A 20,363-nucleotide genomic window follows, 5' to 3' on the forward strand; every position below is an offset into this window, starting at 1 on the left:
CATTTGTGTCATCACGCTTAGATTACTGTAATTCCCTGTTTACTAGCTTGGATAAATCATCTCTCTCTCGCCTCCAGACAATACAAAACGCAGCAGCCAGACTACTAACTCGCTCTACCAAGCGTGTTCACATCACTCCCATCTTATATTCTTTACATTGGCTCCCAATATAGTTTAGAATTCGCTTTAAAATTCTTGTTTTAACATACAGAGCACTAAATGGCCAGGCTCAGATTACTTATCCAAGCTTCTTATAAAATACACTGCTGCTCGTCATCTCCGCTCACAGACTCAGAGTCTCTTAGTTGTTCCCCGTACACTACTGAAGACAAAAGGGGACAGAGCCTTTCAGTCTGTTGCACCAAGGCTGTGGAACAGTTTACCACTACAATTACGTTTGCTTGACTCTGTGGATTCTTTTAAAAAACAGTTAAAAACTCTTCTGTTCAAACAAACCTTTTGTTGATCTACATATTTTATATTTTTTACATTATTTACATTTGATCTTTTACATTGTATATAATGTCTAATGATTTTATTGTTTATTTTAATATTTTAATATTTGTGTACAGCGCTTTGTGATTGTCTGTCTGTGAAAAGCGCTTAATAAATAAAGTTTACTTACTTACTTACTTACTTACAACTATTTCAGTTTTTGAGAGCAGCGCTCCACAATGTGTGTTAGCCTCGATATGTGTAGTGTTTCATGTCCTCTTTAACATTAGAAAAAGAAGTGCAAGTTCAACCATATATTTTTTTCCCCTGCATGATAAAGAAATGCTGCTGAAGTAAATGAACTCCATCTGCATGACTCTTTGGAGTTAAATTGCAAGAAATAAATGTATAAAATTACAGAAAAAAGTTGTGCTAGCTTATTTTCAAGAATGCCCAGAAACTATAAAATTGAAAGATTTTGTTAATTCACAGATAATGTGAATTAATTTTTTAGTATTATTATTATGGATTCATTAAAAAACACACATTTCGGTAGATTTTTGGGGGAAAAAATGAACTTTTTTGTGATTTCCTTTTTTATCTATTACAAAATTACTTTAATGTAATATGAGGAAGTTTGAGGAAGCCATGAGGAAGTTTTTATTTAAAATAAATATCCAAAGCTGTATAAGATATTACATATACATAAATGTAGTTAGAAGTCCAAAATTAACGCCTTCCCTCACATTTTCCAAAGTTATCCAGGGGGCTAGATCGGAGCCTTTGCCGGGCCGATTCTGGCCCCAGGAACTTGTGTTTGACACCCCTGGTATAACCTGACCTTTATTGTGTTTTTAAAAAATTTACATTCATTTAATTTATTTTTTATTCATTTATTTATTTATTTATTTTTTAGCAGCAAGGTGCTGATGATCAGATGCACCTGATTCACCTCCTTAGCATTAGTGTGAGCACTTCTATAAAAGTATTGGCTTGGTTGACACATTCAAGTGTTAACGCAATGCCATTAAGGACATCAGGCTTTAGACTTCAGCAATGATGTTAAAGGAGCAGCTGTTGCTATTCATCAGAGAATGATTATAATTGTAATCTGGGACCAATTTGAAGTTCATCATTCTACAGTGAGAAAGATCATGAAAAAAAAGAAGCTTTAAAACAGTTGGCAGTATTCCCAAGAGTCAGTTCACCCCAAGGTCAGAGAAACTGCAAGAATTAAAAGCGTGACATGTCAAACTCTACAGGCACAGTTAACACATTAGACGTTAAAGTTCATGAAAGTGCAATTAAAAAATGAACGAACAAATATATCTCGACCTTAAACTTTTTTAAGTATACTGTATGTTGGTGTAAAACCTCTATTTCCACTCATAATTGCAGAGCTTGAAAACAATGTGACTTCTTCTGACTCAGGACTTCCTTTAGTTAGATCTTGTGAAGATCTTCATGCACTTGAGTTGTCCTCTGAGGTCTTTCAGGCCTGTTGGTGTTGCTGAGCTGGTCATTGCATTCATTCCTGTTGCTTTGGACACTCCTAAAGCTTTTACTCTTTCTCTTCATTTTTTTTCCCAGTATAATGATGTCGTTCTTCACACTGAGATCTCTTTGAGTATCACATTTAAAATTACAATGAAAAACTATAAAATTCAAATTTGACACTTGGAATCAACAGATATTAAGTCTGCTTCTTTTTTTTTTTTAATAACACCCTGTCAATAAATTGTCCAGTCAATTCTGAGAAAATGGGTGACTGTGTAGAAAAATTGCCGCAATTTTTTCCAGCAAATTATGAACCTCATTACGCGCATGAACTTCCTGTTGTAATCAAGGCATGAAGAGAAGCATCTATGAAGTCCCAGCAAATGTTTAAAAGCTAAAATGTAAACAGAAGTACTGTTATTTACTCCACGACTTTCACGTTTTTCATGAGAAATAAGATTCAAATCTGAACCAGCTTCTTGATAAAACATTTATATTCATTTAAAATAAAGTAGGAACAATTTGAGTGGACAAAACAGATACTTTACAGTTTGTCATATGTTTCAAGCCACAGTAAGAACGCACGTCACATATATGAGAGTAGATTCTTTTAAAGTTTTACACACAGCAGCTGACAAAAAGAGTACAACCCAGTGACGATAGTGACGATGATCATGCTTTGCTCAAAATCAGTAATATCTCAGCTTCTTGATAGAGCAAATTTCAGCACCTGATAAAGTAGAGCAAGATAGTTCCTGAAAAGTGTCTGAAACTGATAGAGAATGAAATAGGTTTCTAACTGAACCCACACGGAGAAGGAAAAGAGTCCAGACTGACATAGAAACTGAAGCCGGATTATTACTTCCCTATAAAGATTTTAGAGTTGCGCAATTGTTGACAGACACTGTGGGAAATGTGGACTGGATGTTATCCAATAAAAACAGGAAGCGAGGAGAGAAGAACACGAAGGAAACAGTTTCTGTCGGCACAGTTAGGAACAACTAAGAAAAAAAATGGTGTAAAATACAACATTTCAGTTGGATAATATAAAACTTTACATTGAAACACAGAGTTTCGGTGATAAATCTTTTAATGAACGCCTCTGCAGTTATGCAACAACTTAATTTGCAGCTTTTTTGTTGATTGTCTCATCTGCACAAAAGAAAAAAACGAGACATAACACATCTATGAGATATTCATGTTTCTCTTCTCAGTGAAAATAAAGATCATTCTTGATTCATGTGTTATATGTACATTATTCGACATCTCACTTCTGTTTCATTCAGATACAAGCACATTTAAAGTAGCCAAAGTCACAGAAATTGGCAGTCTGTGTCTCTCGTATAGCTTATATATATATATATTTATATGATCATATAATCTTCATACATTTGGCAGTGTAGGCTGACTGCTACATACACATGTGCACGAAACTTATCATCTAATGCTACAGGAAAGTACAAGATTCAGCTGCACCCTGCTAACCCCATCAACCCCAAACACCAAACATTGTTCTTTTGCTCCATAAGACATCTACTGATTTCCCTGCTCAGCTCAGTCGTACTCCTTGTTCTAAAACCACGCTGACTAATTAGATTGAAGTCGAACAATCACATGCTGCAACCCACTAACAGCTACTGCAAGTGTGTCACAAGAAATACAGCTGTGACCAAAGCCCAGCGAGGAAAACACTGCACTCATTATCTGCCTCCTCTTTGGATCCTTTAGCATGTTTTAATCAAGGGAAAAACTTGAGCGCTTTATATTTTTTGATTATAATTAATATAACACAAGTTGTCTGGAGAGAAGAAAGGCTCTCATTGTTTTAATTCTGTGTTTCCGACTGTTGTACCCCCCAAAATAATGAAAGACAGTGATCCTGATGGAAGAACACATAATTCTGAGTCTCCTTTGGCGGTAATAAAAAGTATAATAAACATGGTGTGCAATAGATAATTAAGAGCACACTCACAAGAATAAAACAAAAGAATCAGGCGGATTCTTGCTTGGAAAAACTGACAGATTTGACCTCAAATAGAGAACAGAAGAAGGGCTAATAAACAGTCTGCCATGGAGCAATCTTTAGAATAAACTACCCTTTGATACCTTGTGTGACTTGTTGACATTGTTTCCTCCTTTCATTTTAGACGTGGCAATTTCTAGTCATGGATCGCATGCAAAAGAGGCAGGTCACATGCTTGCCGCAGCTGCTCGTCTGTCTGGAGAGCAGGCACGACAGGCAAAAAATAGCTGATAAGACGACTCTCCGGCAATTGAAACAAGCTGCAAACTAGAGATCATGCCAGTTTTCTGATCCTTGTTGAAGAGTGATTGGTTTGCTGATTGATTTGAGCGTAAGGCCTTTCAACAAAACTGGTAGTTGTTGGTCTTCATCAGAGGCTGCTCTTCTTCTTGGTGGTCACAAGACTGGTCACAGGGGCTGTCGAAGCACTCGTCACACCCTTCACCCTCCGTGACCTGCTCCTGCACATTCTGGTACATTAACTGCGGAAGAGGTATCATCAAGATGGTGAGAGTTATACAAAACATGATTACAAAGTTTATATTTTAGACTGACATAAATAGTGGCATTGTGAGTATCTTCAGTTGGAACAACACCCAAACAGACATTATCGCAAAGAATCTAAATCGTGTAATTGGTCTTGGACTTCACAACTAAATTTGCTGTCTCTTAAGGAGCATTAAATTAAAAGAAACAGGGTTTCCCGAGGTCATCTTGGCCGGGCCGCCACATGTTTTTCTCCCTGGGTGCTTTCTCCCACACTGCGCATGCAGACTAACTCACCTGTCCCTGCTCAGGTTGGTCCCCAAGTAGCCTTTGAATCATGTGACAGATTTTGCTGAAGGTGGGACGCTCTGTTGGCTCCAGATTCCAGCACATCTTCATGATACCGTAGCTGAAATCAAAAAGAGTTCTTTCAGAGAAACAATTCATGGTGTACATTAAAGGGGTTTTGCACTCTTATTTTCACTCCTCAGACTGTGTGGTGTAAAGCCGAGTTAGATGAATAAGGAGAGGCTTATGGAGGCGGTGACGCAGTTAAAAAAAAAAGACAGACTTGTTTATAAGGACCCCTGCCCCTCCAGTTCCATTTAGTTGCCATGAAATAGCAGTTACATGGCTCTCTAGCTTTGAGATCATGTGGCTAACAGGCAGAACTGAGGCCTGACTCACAGCAGAACAAGAAATGAATTGGCCCTGACTCAGATTCAGGCTATTTCCACAGCACATTTATTCCTGGCTAGTGTGACATGCCATGGCAAATCAGCACACACAGATGTTAGGGCTGTATCGCAAAAAAATAAAATCTTTTTTTTTTTTTTAAATTTCGATGGCTTGCAAAGTTTGGAGTTTGGACTTATTTAGTTTTAGGTTTGAGGTCAAGGGAGAACTCAAAAGCAAATGAAATTCATGAATAATGGAAGTGCATTATGAGGTTATCTCATCTGTCGGTTATTTCAGATGTCAGATAGCCCGCGAGACTGCAGGAAGGGGAAAAAATAGGATCTTTGTTCATTCATAAAGACCATTTAGAAAGCAGACTGTTTGAACTTTGGGAGGCTAGCGCCTATTCACAATCAGCTACATTAATAAGTCTGTTATATTAAATTAACCTATTACTAGTCAAAAGTCACCGCATGTTATCAGCTGATCTCACTGGTTAGTAAGCATAACCATAGTATTACTCCTACTATTGCTTAACTACGTGTCAGGAGCTGATACGAAGGCCTTTAATTGGATTATTTGTCATTGTATCAGTCGTAAAAACTCTGCTGATAGTCACTTGATACGCCCGTAAAACTCAACTGATAATCAGGTGATGGTTAGCAGGATAAGAGCCTCAGACAAAATAAAGTGTTTGAGAAAAAGGGGAAGCAGTGACTCATCCCTGAATGAGCCATGCTGCTGAAGTGTCAAACTTACATTTCAGGTGGAGCAAAGTCTGGTTGGGACATCTGGTAGCCACGCTTCACCATCTTGTAGAACCTAGTGTCCACAGCCATGCTGGGGTAGGGGCTTTTGCCTAGTAGTGAATAACATGTGATTTTCAGCACCAACCCATGAAATAAATACAAGCACAGATCACATGTTTACGCATTCTTACCTAAAGAGAAGATCTCCCACAAGAGGATGCCATAGGACCAGACGTCACTCTGAACGGTGTACACGCAGTCAAAGATGCTCTCGGGAGCCATCCACTTCACTGGCAGACGTGCCTTTGCACAAAACAACACACAAACAAATTAAGTGATTTGCAGTGGATACCATGTAAGCAATATTTAGCTCTTATCAGATCAAATGCTTACATTGCCTTTCACCACATAGTTGGAGTCATTCATGATGTCCCGTGCCAGACCGAAGTCACAGATCTTTGCCTCTCTGCGACTGGTCAGGAGCACATTCCTCGCAGCCACATCTCTGTGAATACACTGCACACACACATTTCACACAGTTTGTTTCTGCTTGTAGAGCTTTGCCCAGTGAAAGACAATAAGATCAGTGGAAGGCTTAATTTAGAACGAAAGATCTCCATTAAGAAATGTACAACGTCAAACTATGACTAAATATGTGATGGGAAATACCCATCATAAGCCCAGAGGAGTGGTTTAACACACAGGGACGCTGTGTAAAAACAAATGAAAGCTGAAAGCAATGTTTTTGTAAGACATTAAGACCCCTTTTTTTTTAAACAGCAAAAAGGAAATAAAAAAGATTTTAAAACTGAAAGAAATATATGATTTTGATATCAGCTTTAAAAACATGGAAAGGGGACTGGTCACAGCAGGTTGTCTCACCTTATGAGATAAAAGATTTCAAATGCATTCTTTGTCACATTTTTTTTTTAAATCAGATAATGCCCCATATTCATAATTCTTGCTATGGAGCCACACTCCAGCAATACATGCATAATGTGGGTTTGCATTTTTATGTCCATTTAAAGCTCCCCCTGTTCCCATAAAGATTTTTAAATTAGCCAAACCACAGTTCCTCTTCGTTGTCTATTTTTATTGGAATGTCACTTACGGATTAAAGATCAGCCATTGCTCCTTGTATGATTTTTATAATGACATTATGTATCTTAGATAATCTACTATCTACATCATCTGCAATATTAAACAGAGAAACATTATCCTAAACTGTTTGCCCGGGGTGACGCTCTCCACATTGTTACTTCTAAAAGTCCGAGCCTTACCTGGAAGCTTCTTAATGAAATCATGTTACACCTGCGGTCAGTTAAATGGCCTGTATTTATATAGCGCTTTACTAGTCCCTAAGGACCCCAAAGCGCTTTACATATCCAGTCATCCACCCATTCACACACACATTCACACACTGGTGATGGCAAGCTACATTGTAGCCAGCGCGACCCTGGGGCGCACTGACAGAGGCGAGGCTGCCGGACACTGGCGCCACCGGGCCCTCTGACCAGTTAACCTCACATCCATCCTGCTTTCCAATGCATGATTTTTTTGGTCTCTGGTATGAAATTGAAATCATGAAATAATTTGTCATATAAAAAAACAACAAAGTTTCAGCATTGTTGTGTTGTACTATTTCAAATTAAATGCGGTGCTGTAACAATTTGTGAATCACATTCTGTTCTTATTCACAAACCAGAAAGCGTCAAATTTCTAATTTGTTAATGGAGTGTTAAACTCACATTTTTCCTGGCCAAAAAGTCGAGGCCCTGAGCTACTTGGAAGGAAAATCTGAGCAGGTCATCAATATCCAGCGGCCAGTCACCACTCTCCTCACAGACAAGGTCTAGAAAAGAATCAGATAGGAATAAAATCCTGCGATCAGCACACTGATCTGATCATTTTCAACAATTTAAACCTCAGGCTGATGACGAGCTTACCTTCAGATGATTCCACAGTTGGCAACTCTGCTAAGCGGCTGGGTCTCATCTCCAAGTAGGTGCTCGAGGTTTCACTGGAGATCCCGCTATCGCTGTTAAAAGTAAACAGAGATATCAGTGCTTGGATACATTTCACATGTCCTCTTTCATTAAGTGTGTTTGCTGATGTACCTTCGAATGAACTGCTTCTGATTGCAGATGTTCTTGTAGTCGGTAGAATTTTCCATGATGTCGGGAATATTCATGACAAAGTTCACAAATGTCTCTGCCTTCTGGCGAAGGAAGTTCAGGAGGTCGCCGAGGCTGCAGTACTCAGTGATCACAAGCACTGGACCTGATGAGGAAACCCGCTATCTTATGACCGTTGAAATGAGCTTGCATGCTTAGTTAAACAGGATTTTCCATGATATGGATGACTTCTAATTTTAACACAAGTTTTTGCAGTATTTCTGTTTCATCTGCGTTCTCTGACCTCCATAGGTGCAGGCTCCAAGTAGGTTGACGATGTTCTGGTGGTGTCCCAGGTGACTCAAGATCTTCAGTTCAGACATTAGAGCCTCCCTCTCATCTGAATGGGCACGGGCTGCAGAAACAGGTTTTTTCTTCAGAGGTCTAAATATAATGTCTTTTACACAGAGTCAGTCTGACTTGCTCATGTGGACAATAACCTCTCAGTTAGGCCCTATTTTCCATGAAAGATCTGTCACGCTCAACTCAAAAAAAACTCACAGTGCAACAGTGGATCCAAACCTTTTAACATTTTCACAGCTACACGCATCACATTGTCTTCCTTTCCCATTCCATAAGCAGTGGCCTCAACAACTTTTCCAAATGCGCCTGCACCCAGGATCTTCCCTGTTTGTAGAGAAAATACACAGAGGAGCATTTTGACTTCAACCTAGTCTGCAATTTACAATCAAATATTCAATTATTATTATTTTGATGTAATATAATGAGAATTTAGTCAATTTGACAAACACGTTGCACACCTAATTTGAGCTTGTCTCTAGGGAACTCCCACTTTTCATTGTAGGGCAGCTGCGTGGGGTCAATGAAGGTGTAATTGTTCCCATCTCTCGCCTCAATGATCTTCCAGCGGATCTCATACCTCGGTTTCTTAAAAATAAAGTCAGTAAAGAATGGAGTAACTGCTTTCATAAATGTTTTTGGGCGTCATATTTGGATGTTGGAGATGCTTCTTACAGTTTATTTTGCGATGTTATTTTTAAAGAATTGACTCAACCTACCTGCTTGTATTTGTAAAACAGGAAAATGAGGAGCACAAGAAGGATGGTCAAAATCGCTGCCGCTCCAATCAGAAGGGAAGTAAAGGGCCAGTCTGTTCATAGAGAGAGATTTCAATGTGAGTTAACCTCATTAAGACTGGCTGTGTGACATACAAGCTGATGTCCTTAAACAGAATTTATCTAGCACTTGCATATTTATTGAGGATAATTAATAACCATGCTCAGAAAAGAAGAGAAATAACATTTTTTTTTCTTTCCATGAAAGAAACATTAGATTAGATCTGAACCACATCCAGTAATGGTACTCTAGAGAAATTAGAAATTTAGAGAGCAGCCTTAAAATGGACATATGATCGAGTGCTCACCGTTAACGTTCACAGCAAGAGTGTCACTGCTGACGCCAGCGAGGTTGAAAGCCACACACTCAACTGTCATCCTCCTGTTGGAAAACGCCACAGTGAGGACGCTTTCCACTTCCACAGCCCCGTACTCCTCCCTCTGGACCTCCACTGTAGGAGCTCGGAGAGGGATTGCCAGCTGCAGTCCAGTATTGTTTTCATTGCACCTGCACAGATAGAGAAAGGCAATAAACTGACAGAAACGTCAGTGCTTAACCTTATCTCAGAGAGAAATCACTAAAATCACTACAGTTTGTGTTCATTCAGAGGGTCAGAGACTGGGTGAGGTCTTTTATGCGCAGTTATACTTACGTGGGTCGGATTCCAAAACACTGATACCAGAGGATTCTGGGAGGAGGATAGCCATGCGAAGTGCAAGTAAGTGTGGTTACATTTTCCCATTTCACGACAGCAATTGGTCTCTCTGCCAGTGGGAAGAAATGAGGGGGAAAAACAATAATTAGTCAACAGCGAATAATCGAGATATACGACCAGTTGACAAAGAAAAAAATTCAACGATGTTAGTTTGTGTTTCTGTCACGTACGATACATCTGGACTTGAAATGTGATGGATGCGTTGGTCATTTCACTCTGAGCATAGAAGGTGTACTGGCCCTGCTCCTGTATATTCATTCTTTTCAGCTGCAGAATAGCATGGTATCTAAAACAAAAATAAATAAATGGTGAAAAAGAGGAATATCTACAGAACCAGAAGTGACTAATTTGGTGTCTTGAATTCAGACAGCTCCTATGCATCATTGGAGAAATAAAAAGAGAACAGCACTCTTCCCTCTTTGAGTTTCATGACCTGAGGAAATATAATGACCTGGTCAGATTTACACAGAATGCAAGGACAGCAAATCTCAAATTTAGTAAAACTTCCTCTTCCTGTAGTACACTTGATTTTCGCACTTTTCTAACTGTACTGCTGAGATACCAGAATGATGAGTAGGGGTATTGCACGTTTCTTTCCCATGAAGCTATTTTAGTCCACCTGTTGTTGTATCGGATGAGCTTGCTCTCCTGTGTGGCTGTGTTGAGAGATGTCGGCGTGTCCCATCTGTGCTTTGTGATGTGGGGGTATGCTTCGATGAGCACGCTGAGCTCCAGATCGTCTCCCTCGTTCACCTCGACCGAGAGGCCCTTGTGGGCCAGCTTAGGCGACAGCTGGGGTGATAATCTGATGTAAGGCTTGTCTGCTCAAACAATGAAGAGACAAACATTTTAGTTTATTGAAATCATTAAACAGTTTATAAAGAGAACACTTTAGGCTCTTCTTTATAAATTCCAAGAGGTTTTAGCTGTTGGGTGTTTTTTTGTGGCTTACCCACAACCAGCAGGTATGTGGTCGAAGTGTTCACCCCTGCTTCGTTAGAACCGATGCAGGAGATGTTTCCTGTGTCTGCCAGGTTCACAGCAGCGATAGTCAGTGTGCTCTCTATGTCCAGGCGATTTTCACCATTGGAGCGAACTATCTCAGTGATTTTTGGGACCTGAAGACAAATACATAAAGATGTTTAAAGAAGAAAAAGAAAAAATGAAAATTTTGATTAGTATCACTGTAAAACGTAGAAATATCTTGTACTGACTGATTTGGTTGTGTATTTCCAGGTGACGTTGTAGTAGAAGTTGGGATTGTGTGTTGTGCATGGGATCTTGAGTTCTTCCCCAACTATGCGTACATATTCCTCTGTCTCCAAGAAGATGTATGGAGGGAAACGGAGCTCTAGAAAAAGAGAAAAATCATACCCAAATGTCAAAATAGACACAAGTGGTAATGGGCTGATTCTTATATTTGTGTTTGAGTGCCTACTTGAGCACTCAAAGCACATTTTTCTACACCTAAGTGCTTTCTATCTAATATTCACACATATTCAAATCCTATAAACGCATCAGAGAGCAACTTGGGTTGAGCATCTTGCCCAAGGATACTTAGGCATGCAGACCAGAGAAAGAAGCAGCCAGTGACTGAACCACCTGCTCTACCTCCTGAGTTACAGCCACCCCAGACAAGTTTCAGTTTAGAGGAATTCTAAAAAAAAAAAAAAGCTTTGGGAAATTATTTTTCTCACTCTGAATGACATTGATGGAAAAGGCCTTAGAAGTCATCTCCACTCCGTTGACCCTGGCTGTGCAGGTGTAGTCAGCATTAAAGCTGGGGTGAAGGCTGTGGATGAGAATGCCACGGTCTCTGAAGATGGTAAAGTTCATTCCTGGTGGCACAGAAGTGCCATTGTTCATGCGCAGGCTTATGTCTGTAGCTTCTGGGTTGGTCAGTAGGCAGGGCAGCAGGTAGCTCTCACCCTCCTTCGCTACCACCTGCAGGGATGTGCTGCTGGTCCAGAAAACATGACTTGGATCTGGAAGAAGGATTTTCAAACAATTAACTAATGCGAAACTTAGCCTGAACACTAATAAACATCCAGCTAAGCACAAACTTCAGGAAGCTTACAGCAGAACAACAGAAGCTCACCTTTTACATACACATACACCGAGGACTCACGATGGGACCCGCTGGTGTAATAACACTTGTACGTTCCAGTGAATTCTGCGGTGGGACGTTCGACTTTAAAAGTACGGACAGTCCCATTGCCCCTGGATATGTAGCGTCTGTGTTTGGGTAGTCTGGTTTGCCAGATTACAGGCGCTTCACCCTCACACCTCAGATCCAGAGGTCTTCCAGCTCTGACCACCACCTCAGCGCTCTTAACCACCTTGGAGTTTAACTTGATCACTGGACGCCTCCACTCAGCTAAAAATAAGAAAATGGCACAAATTAAAATGACATAGAAAAATAGGGTAAAACGATTTAATGAACTGAATTTGTTCCTGATGGTCTCTGAGGGTTTTTATTTATTTATTTTTTTGTGTTGCATATTATTTTTGTTCTCGCCATTTCATTATCTCATCTGCTCTGTGACTCAGAATTATTTTAAGAGTATGATTCAGGAAACAGATTGAAGACTCTTGGCTCCATCTATACTTGATACTTCTGCTTTTCACATTGTTGTTATATCTCAACAGTGGGGGTAAAAAAAACAGTTACTATGGGAAACTTCAAATATTACTGCTGTAATTTTTGCTTAGACCCTTTGCCTTTGACATCAAAAATAAAACTAGAGACACATTTAAGAATTTTAAACACATGAGAGCGGAGAAATATTTATTAGCCATTTCTGAGGAAGGGATTTCGTGTAATGGGCCAAACCCTGAGGGGTTAATAAAGCATATTTTTTTGCAACAAAGAACACTGATTTCTTTGATTACTTTGGTGAGAATCTGGACGTTTTTAAAAACTGGATAGTGCATAACGCCAAATTACTGACACTGGAGAAGCTGAGACGTCTTTCCAGTTAGAGGTCATAAAATTTTCCATTCGGCCTTTCTTACAGTGCGTGTTGAATCTTGAAGCAGAACTGAGATTCCACGTTCAGCATTTTGTATTCGCCACATAGCACAATGTAAGACACTGAAAATTAAATGTCATGTGAAGCCAGCATTTTATTTCTGATGTCCTGCTCAGCAGTGTAAACAGCTACCTTTGCCCCAAAGTCCTTCAGCTGTTTAAAAGAGCTATTCATGCAACCTCAATATGACCCAATATAAACGTTATACAATAATCAACCAGAAAGCAAAGCTAATTCATTCAGACCGAACTCAGCGAAACAACAGATGCTTTTATCTATTAAAATGCAAATAAATGAAATTGCAATTGGATGGCTGTCGGGTACTACTCATATTTGCGATGTTAAATATTATCACAAGAACAACCCTAAACCCCCAAAACTGAAGAAAATCAACAGCTGAGAAGACTGTCAGCTCTTCTCTGCTGCGAGTACGAGTGCATCACTCCAAATATGATGAGTATGTTGTTGACATGTTTACATCTCACATTTAAAAACATAAACAGATGAATGCTATTTTCTGTAATCACATTTAATTTGATTTCACTAACTTAATCTTTTAGTGTTACACAAACTTTACTCACACAGTACTTTTCATTCTTTAAGTCTATCGGGGAATGTGACAGTTACGTGCTTTACCCAGTCATCTTTCACATCTAACAAATTGTGCTTTTAACATGTAAGTCCACATTAGTTTTCAAAAACAAGACAAAAACGAAAAGCAAACATCTGATGTAAGGGGGCAAAATCACAGCAATTGAAATTGTTGCTTTTCAGAGCTTACCTGAAGCAGTGGAGGCCACAAGCCACAGCATAAGGTAGGACAACATCCTTGATCAACTCAGACCTGGAGTTTAAACATTGTTACTTATTAGCGCAGGAAGAAAAAACCTGATTTGTAGTGATGGGTGCGAGCTTAAAAACAAACCCCCCCAAAGAAGCAACTGTTGCTATCACTGAATTTCATCTTTTACTTCTTTCTGAATGATCAAGAAAAACACTGAACAAACTGTTTCCATTATTATTACCAGTGTAATAAAACCAGAATTGAAATATTAAAACTTGAGATCATAAAAACAATTAAAGAATGACATACCCCGAGAAAGAATTTCATTGGTGCATGTATTAAAAGTAAAGAGTCACTCTAACTTGAAACACAGAATTATGAATTATAGAAGCAGCCCATATTTCTTTCCAGTGTTTTCACCTGCAGATGTCTTCAGCTTGGATCTAATAACTTCCCTGAGTCAGAAGTTTCCAGCATCCAGAGCTGACACAGCTGAGTTCCTCGTTCCCTTTCTGTGCGTCTCCGCGCTCCTTCTTCTTTCTTGTTTACAGGCTTTTTGCCACAAGTCACACAGCAAACAGAAAGTTGTCTTGAGAGCAAGTGGTAGAGGGGTGGAGGAACAATGTGTGTGTGTGTGTGTGAGAGAGAGAGGCGACGTGTTGGGGGTGGGGGGGGCAGTCAGCATATCATGCTCAACAAATTAATGAGGCAGTGTCAATTGGCCTCTGAAAGGCACAATAATATCGAAACATCCGCAGAGGTGAGACCAATCATCTTCATTTCCGCTGAACTTTGGACATGCATCAGGCTTAGAAATTCAGCTCGGTAATAAACTGTGAAAATGGAGAGTGAGAAAATTAAATCACAGAAATATTACAGAAAGTTTTCCTTTTTTTAATGTGCTTGAGTTGCATTAACAGCAGAAATGACAGTGAGAGACACCAAAGAAAACACCAGTTATCCAAGCAATGCTACGATTATACACTTTATTGTCACATTTACAACATAGAAAATGACACATATAAAAAATACATTTGTAAACGTTAAGAAGAGCTTTGGTACCATAGCTTGTGATAACAGTGATCTTGTGCATTTTACATAGAGTAAGAAAGGCTACAGGACATAAAAAGACGTGTTCTTCCTTTAAGTGGTGAATTACGTTGAAACACAGTTAGTGTTATCCAAAGCAACAGAAGACTACAGGTATTTTTTTTTTTTAGATTTTTTTCATGTGTACATATTTATGGCTATCTATTTCTTGAGCAGCAGCCCTTCATATGCAAGCAACAACAGCCCGAGACAACAATCAGTCTATACAAAGGCACTCATCTGTGCCATCTTGTGCTAAGGCAGTGATATGCTGTATTTATTGTTTTCACTTGAGAGTCACAGAAACTGCATATCATAATCACTCTAACATTAGATCCCCAGTTGCTGCGATGTAACTTTCACATAATTGAAATTATTTTTTTGTTATGAATATCCACATTTTCTACATAAAGTGCAAATCTGGCACAGAACTATGAGTTAAGCATACAGGACAAAAAAAACTCCCAAAAGTTTTTATACACACACATCACATACAAGATAATATTCAAAATACACAAATAAAAAACACAGACGCTGTGGCATATTAAACTAAAAAATAAAGTATATCTCACATTAAAACAGTGCATGTGGAACCTGTTTGTATTTACTACGATTAGTCCTCTTGACTGTACCCAAGGTAAGGTTTTCATTTATATATCGCCATTTCACATCTGATCATGCTTTAGGACAAAATGTTGTCATGTTGTCGAACTTGTCATTTAAAGGCAAATTAACTTCTTTTCAGGTTCTTGAGGATGTTTAACCTCTTACCTGAAAAGCCTCTTTAGCTCTAAAAACCCTGATGTGGGCTAGCAGGTCTTTAACCTCACGCCTGATTGTCATCTGTAGGTGGTCCTCATCATGTGAGTCATTAGGGAAACATGGGTGAAACTCACACTTTGACCCATGCCTTGGGTCTGGTGATCCTAAGAACTTACATGATAACAGGGTGGGTGAGCAACTCTTAGGACTACCTCCAAGGAGCCTTTCAGATGAGAGGTGAAATGTCTTCAGAAACCTAAATAGAAGTCTAGTTGGCTTCAATCGGCCACTTAAGCCTGTTGCAACGTGGACGAATCCTACACAGAAAAATGGATTCGAGGTTTTCTCACAATATTGTGTCAATGATTTCGTACTTTTTAAAAAAAGGAAATGCAGCCTACTTTTGAACAGTGAATATGGGGAACAGTTGTTGATTAGTTATCTAAAAGATAAAGCACTTATTTAATAAGGCCTCATAAGCCTCACTACACGTTGTAAACTAAGTGTAAATTGTGAGGAGGGTACCGCATTAATTTGTAGCAAATTTCCTAATACAACCGAATGACAGAAGACAATTTTGTAGTTAACTACTTGTAGTTAAAAAACAAAAGAAGAAACTTTCTGTGTGCTTAGTGAAAATACAGAGATTTCCATCTCAGTCTCTACTTTGCTACATTTTAGTTTATTCACGTTCCCTTTTCAGCCCCAGAAAGGAAATCTGTTTCCTCTGGGCTCCTACATCTGGCTACAGGAAGCTGTCTTCTACCTCGGGTGTCCCGGAGGAGCCCAACAGAGCGTCTCTCTCGCTGGTCTCTTCCAGCCGGTCCTCCTCTGGAAGGGTGTCAGCAGTGTCCTGAGACATGGAGTCGGTCTCCTCCCCCACAACTACAGAGCTGAAGGTGAAAAAAACCATTCACAAGTTCACACAGTGCATTTAATCACAAAGTCGTACACAGACGGCTCTTTTTGAGGTGTTGTTCTAGATGAAGTATTTCAACATGAACTTGTTCATAAAAACTAAATGGTAAATGGCCTGTATTTATATAGCGCTTTACTAGTCCCTAAGGACCCCAAAGCGCTTTACATATCCAGTCATCCACCCATTCACACACACATTCACACACTGGTGATGGCAAGCTACGTTGTAGCCACAGCCACCCTGGGGCGCACTGACAAAGGTTCATAAAAACCACCAAAACATATATTGGTGGTATAAAAGCCCAAGGTGCTAGCTGTCTTATTATATCCGTATATATTATTTTCATATGCCAGCTAAATGGTGGATGTTTATTTGGTTTTTATTACCAAATATGATCTAAAAAAAATCAGTGATCTGTGTCAGTGATCTTGGACAAAGGTTACAAGGTAAGACTTCAAATATAAAACAAAAAGATTTACATCACTGGTTTGGATCACTCCCAAACTGGGAGTGATCTATGTTCAAGTTAAATGTGACTAAAACTAAAACTTTGGTGGTTCAAACATTCATTTTCTCATTAATGCTGAGTGTGTGTTTATCTAAGCAGTAAAAACACTTCTCCATAATACGGCTATTGTTTCAGCTCAACATCTGGATGAGTGGGTGTTTGGATGAAAAAACTGCTTGGGTTAAGCAAACACGAATTCAATCAAGTTTCAATCCCTGCTCAATCCCTGCTCTTGGCACACATTTGCAGCATCCTTTCAGTGACTCTGTACCTTCCAGGACTTTCCGATGGCACGTCAGTGAAAGCGTCTTCTGGCTTCGGGTCCGGAATGGGAATGATGTACTCGTTGTACGACGGTATGACTTCCTGTGCCTCTTGTCTGAAGTCTTGTCTAGGCCTTGAGTTTTGGTTGTAGGCATCCAGTGGAGATTGGAGTGTGACAGGAGATGGGGTGCCAAATGCTGGGTTGGCGATTGGAAAGGGTGAGGTCAGCCGAGGTTTGGTGCGGGCGACTGCCGGGTGGTCACTCTTCGTGAAGTTTTCGTTGGCTTGGTTGTATCTCTGTTGTCAGGAGAGAGAGTTTGATTACCTTAACAGCGTAGGAGCAGTCTGATGAGCTTGTAAGAAGAATGATGATGAGCATTTTAGTGAAATTACTTGTGTTTTTTATTGACTGTGACAAACCTAAACTCAGGAAGGGGTAATTTCTTTAACCTCTGATGATGATTTAATATATTCAAAAGAGAGCTACATCAATAGTCTCCAAGTCACTAGTTGCACTCCATTTGACAGGAAGAGCTGTCATATGGAGTGCAACTACTGCGCTATGATGCTCCTGCTTTTGGCACCTTGCTTCACACTTCAAGGTAGGTAGTGTGGCATTGGTGACATTAGCTCATTATAATAATGAGTGCAATAAAAACATGGAAAATGTCATTCATTTACTTATTATTACTTACTGGAATAAATAAAAAATTACTAAATAAATCATTCAGTATTTCTATTCTGACAAATATCAAAATTGTTAGAAAGATTTTTAAATATTGTGATTTCATTTTGAGGTTATATTGCCAACACTTTCTGAAAACACTTGCAACATATGTAATATGTGTTACTTATAAAATATGTATTAATGGTAAATGACTGTAAAAGAGTTTAAAAATATATTTAAATCACTGTATTGGTGGGAGGTAATACAAATACTGAATAAAAGAAGGGGTTAGGGTTTAGTGTGGAACTGCTTTATTTTAAAGAATAAAAAACAAGTAACTATTATTGCTAATGTCATAAGGTGACTGAAAAAGAACTTAAAAAACACCAGATTTCCATCTGAGTTTGGCTGAAGCAGAAGCATAAAAATATAACCATAAAACTGAAGTACAATTTGTTTTTTGTTTTTTTACAAATTTTTTACAGTTCAATTTTAAGGTTAAAGTGAAATTACTGTGAAATTGCACCAATGTAAAGTACTTGAATGCTTGCCAATATCTCATCCAGCTACTAGGAAGTGTTATTATGTACCTTTTTATAGCTGTCTGTCAGCATATTCCCCACGCTGTGGACCAGAAATGAGAACTCGGGCCTTTTCTCATACTTTTCATCCCAGCATTTCTTCATAATCTCATAACTGCAACATGAGCAACATGAAATAAGGAAATAAGTGTGTTTCTTTTCAAAAGTTGTTGAAAAGGCAAGAAAATGTCAAGGTGACAGTGAGACTCACACGTCATCGGAGGCATGGGTGGGTTTGGCCATTCGGTAGCCTCTCTTCAAAGCACTGTAGAATAATTCATTCATGGGCAAATCAGGGTAGGGGGTCCCTCCTGCAGAGAACATTTGAGATCATTCAAAAGCTGACTTAGAAATCAGAAGCAAAGGCTAGGAATCTAATTGAGATCTGTATCCAACATAATGCAACCTTGCACACAGAATTACATTGTTTCAGCCTATGAGACACTGAGACATTGAGTGAATTTAATGGGTTTTCCAAGAAGCAGAACACTGACTTATTATTTCAACTTCAGTAAAGTAAAGTATTTATTCTGACCCAGATCTGTGAGAAAAATTGGCCCATAAAGTCCAGTTAATTTCACATTTAGACAAGGAAATACAGAGAATTTCGTAAGTGTCTCGCTTACAAAAGTGGATTGTATGTTTTCACCACTCTTGCTTACAAGTGCATATCCTACAAACTCTCAACTTTGTTTTTATGGTACTTTCAAAAAAAATGGTGAAAGGATGCTTAAAAACAAACAACAAAAAACTCACAATACTCTGAGTAAGGAAATGCTGATTTCAAAGCTTGACTGTGCCTAATTGGAAGACTGACCTCATATGAAGCTTCAAAGAAACTGGTACGTACTTGCAATCAGACATAGAACAGAAGATTTGCCATGGCCTCCTATACTCTCCTTTACTGTCACATGGAAATTGTATGTCTCTTTATTGGTTACACTTTAGGATAGAGAAGTTTGTAAAGAGTCCAGGAGAGTTCTAACCTGAATTGAAATTAAGATTAATACACTAACAATTCTGTTTTGCAGTGTTAGTCAGTAAGCGACTGGCTGCTCCCGTATGGGATTAGAACGATGACCCCTTATCCCATAGTCCAGCCTATAATGCAATTCACACTTGTATATATGCAGCTAATCAACGTCGTTGACAGGCTATGACAGCGTCCTTATGTGCCGACACCTGTGTTTTAGCTAGCAAAGCGGCGTGGCTGATGTGGAGTGAAGCCACGTTAATGACAACGTGTACAATCAGATGATTGTACACGTTGTGTGGACTTTATACTAGTTTTGGACTTTATACTAGAGTGTGGACTTTATACTAGTTTTTAAATTGTGTCGATAGGCCACGTAAAACCAGAGTTATGATAAAAATATCTGCAATGTTTGGTTTTCTTCCTGAATATTATCATTGTTTATATTTACTGCAGGAAGAAACGGTAAAAACAGCGTTTTATTAGGAAAACGCTCGAAAGCATTCTCCGCCTGTGAGCAAAAACAACACCAAAAAACCCCACCCTTTCCTATTGGTGGAAAAATGTACCATGTCGACAAATCAAAAAATGATATGGCAACATTGAATTTAGATGTTTAGGAAGAGGGAAGTTTTAGGAGTGACGGAGGTGTTTTGAGATGTGAGAGATTTGCAATGTTTAGCGCAAATCTTGTGTAGTTAGTGTGTAGTGTAGTCAATAGTTTTGTTGTGTGTCAGAACAATGAGGCGAATACTGAATGCTACAGGTGTTACAGGAGTGATACAGCTCCTGTTGTCAGGCCTGCAGGTATCAGGCTGTTGTTCTCCTTTATCTCATAGTGGACAGAAATTATTTTTTGGAGTGGCACAAATAATTTGTGTGGCATCAAATTTCATGCAGAAGAGCTGATTGTTCTGTAAATAGTTTGAAATGTATATTTAAAAAAACAC

The 20,363-nt window shown here is 39.0% G+C and overlaps 2 protein-coding genes across 5 annotated transcripts in view; both read right to left on the reverse strand.

Annotated features, from left to right (window-relative positions):
* Positions 1-3,004: 3,004 nt before the first annotated feature.
* On the reverse strand, positions 3,005-14,241 carry csf1ra (colony stimulating factor 1 receptor, a). Of its 3 annotated transcripts, none has more exons than XM_005719867.1 (22): positions 14,071-14,241; positions 13,648-13,710; positions 11,933-12,211; positions 11,532-11,819; positions 11,049-11,185; positions 10,787-10,952; positions 10,454-10,655; positions 10,005-10,120; positions 9,772-9,883; positions 9,427-9,626; positions 9,062-9,153; positions 8,804-8,930; positions 8,565-8,669; positions 8,287-8,397; positions 7,986-8,148; positions 7,815-7,906; positions 7,617-7,720; positions 6,262-6,384; positions 6,060-6,171; positions 5,879-5,978; positions 4,739-4,850; positions 3,005-4,437 (listed from the first exon to the last, which is right to left on the reverse strand). In XM_005719867.1, the coding sequence occupies exons 2-22, from the start codon at positions 13,691-13,693 to the stop codon at positions 4,297-4,299; spliced, it is 2,928 nt and encodes a 975-aa protein (XP_005719924.1). In that variant the 5' UTR covers positions 13,694-13,710; positions 14,071-14,241; the 3' UTR covers positions 3,005-4,296. The 3 variants fall into 3 exon arrangements, with proteins under 3 accessions (XP_005719924.1, XP_013763903.1, XP_013763906.1); XM_013908449.1 differs by having other exon boundaries at positions 8,544-8,669; XM_013908452.1 differs by having other exon boundaries at positions 8,544-8,669; positions 13,960-14,241.
* Positions 14,242-15,252: 1,011 nt separating this feature from the next.
* Positions 15,253-20,363, reverse strand: part of pdgfrb (platelet-derived growth factor receptor, beta polypeptide) — a 28,042-nt gene continuing 22,931 nt past the window's right edge. For both annotated transcript variants that reach the window (XM_005719868.2, XM_005719869.2), the window contains exons 20-23: positions 18,652-18,751; positions 18,450-18,555; positions 17,200-17,489; positions 15,253-16,394 (exon numbers count right to left, since the gene is read on the reverse strand). In XM_005719868.2, coding sequence (XP_005719925.1) covers positions 16,247-16,394; positions 17,200-17,489; positions 18,450-18,555; positions 18,652-18,751 — 644 coding nt within the window. In that variant the 3' untranslated portion in view covers positions 15,253-16,246. The remainder of the gene's footprint in view (positions 16,395-17,199; positions 17,490-18,449; positions 18,556-18,651; positions 18,752-20,363) is intronic.

Source organism: Pundamilia nyererei, unplaced genomic scaffold (genome assembly GCF_000239375.1).
Source record: "Pundamilia nyererei isolate P.nyererei 1_Seehausen unplaced genomic scaffold, PunNye1.0 scaffold00001, whole genome shotgun sequence".
Taxonomy (NCBI): Eukaryota; Metazoa; Chordata; class Actinopteri; order Cichliformes; family Cichlidae; genus Pundamilia; species Pundamilia nyererei.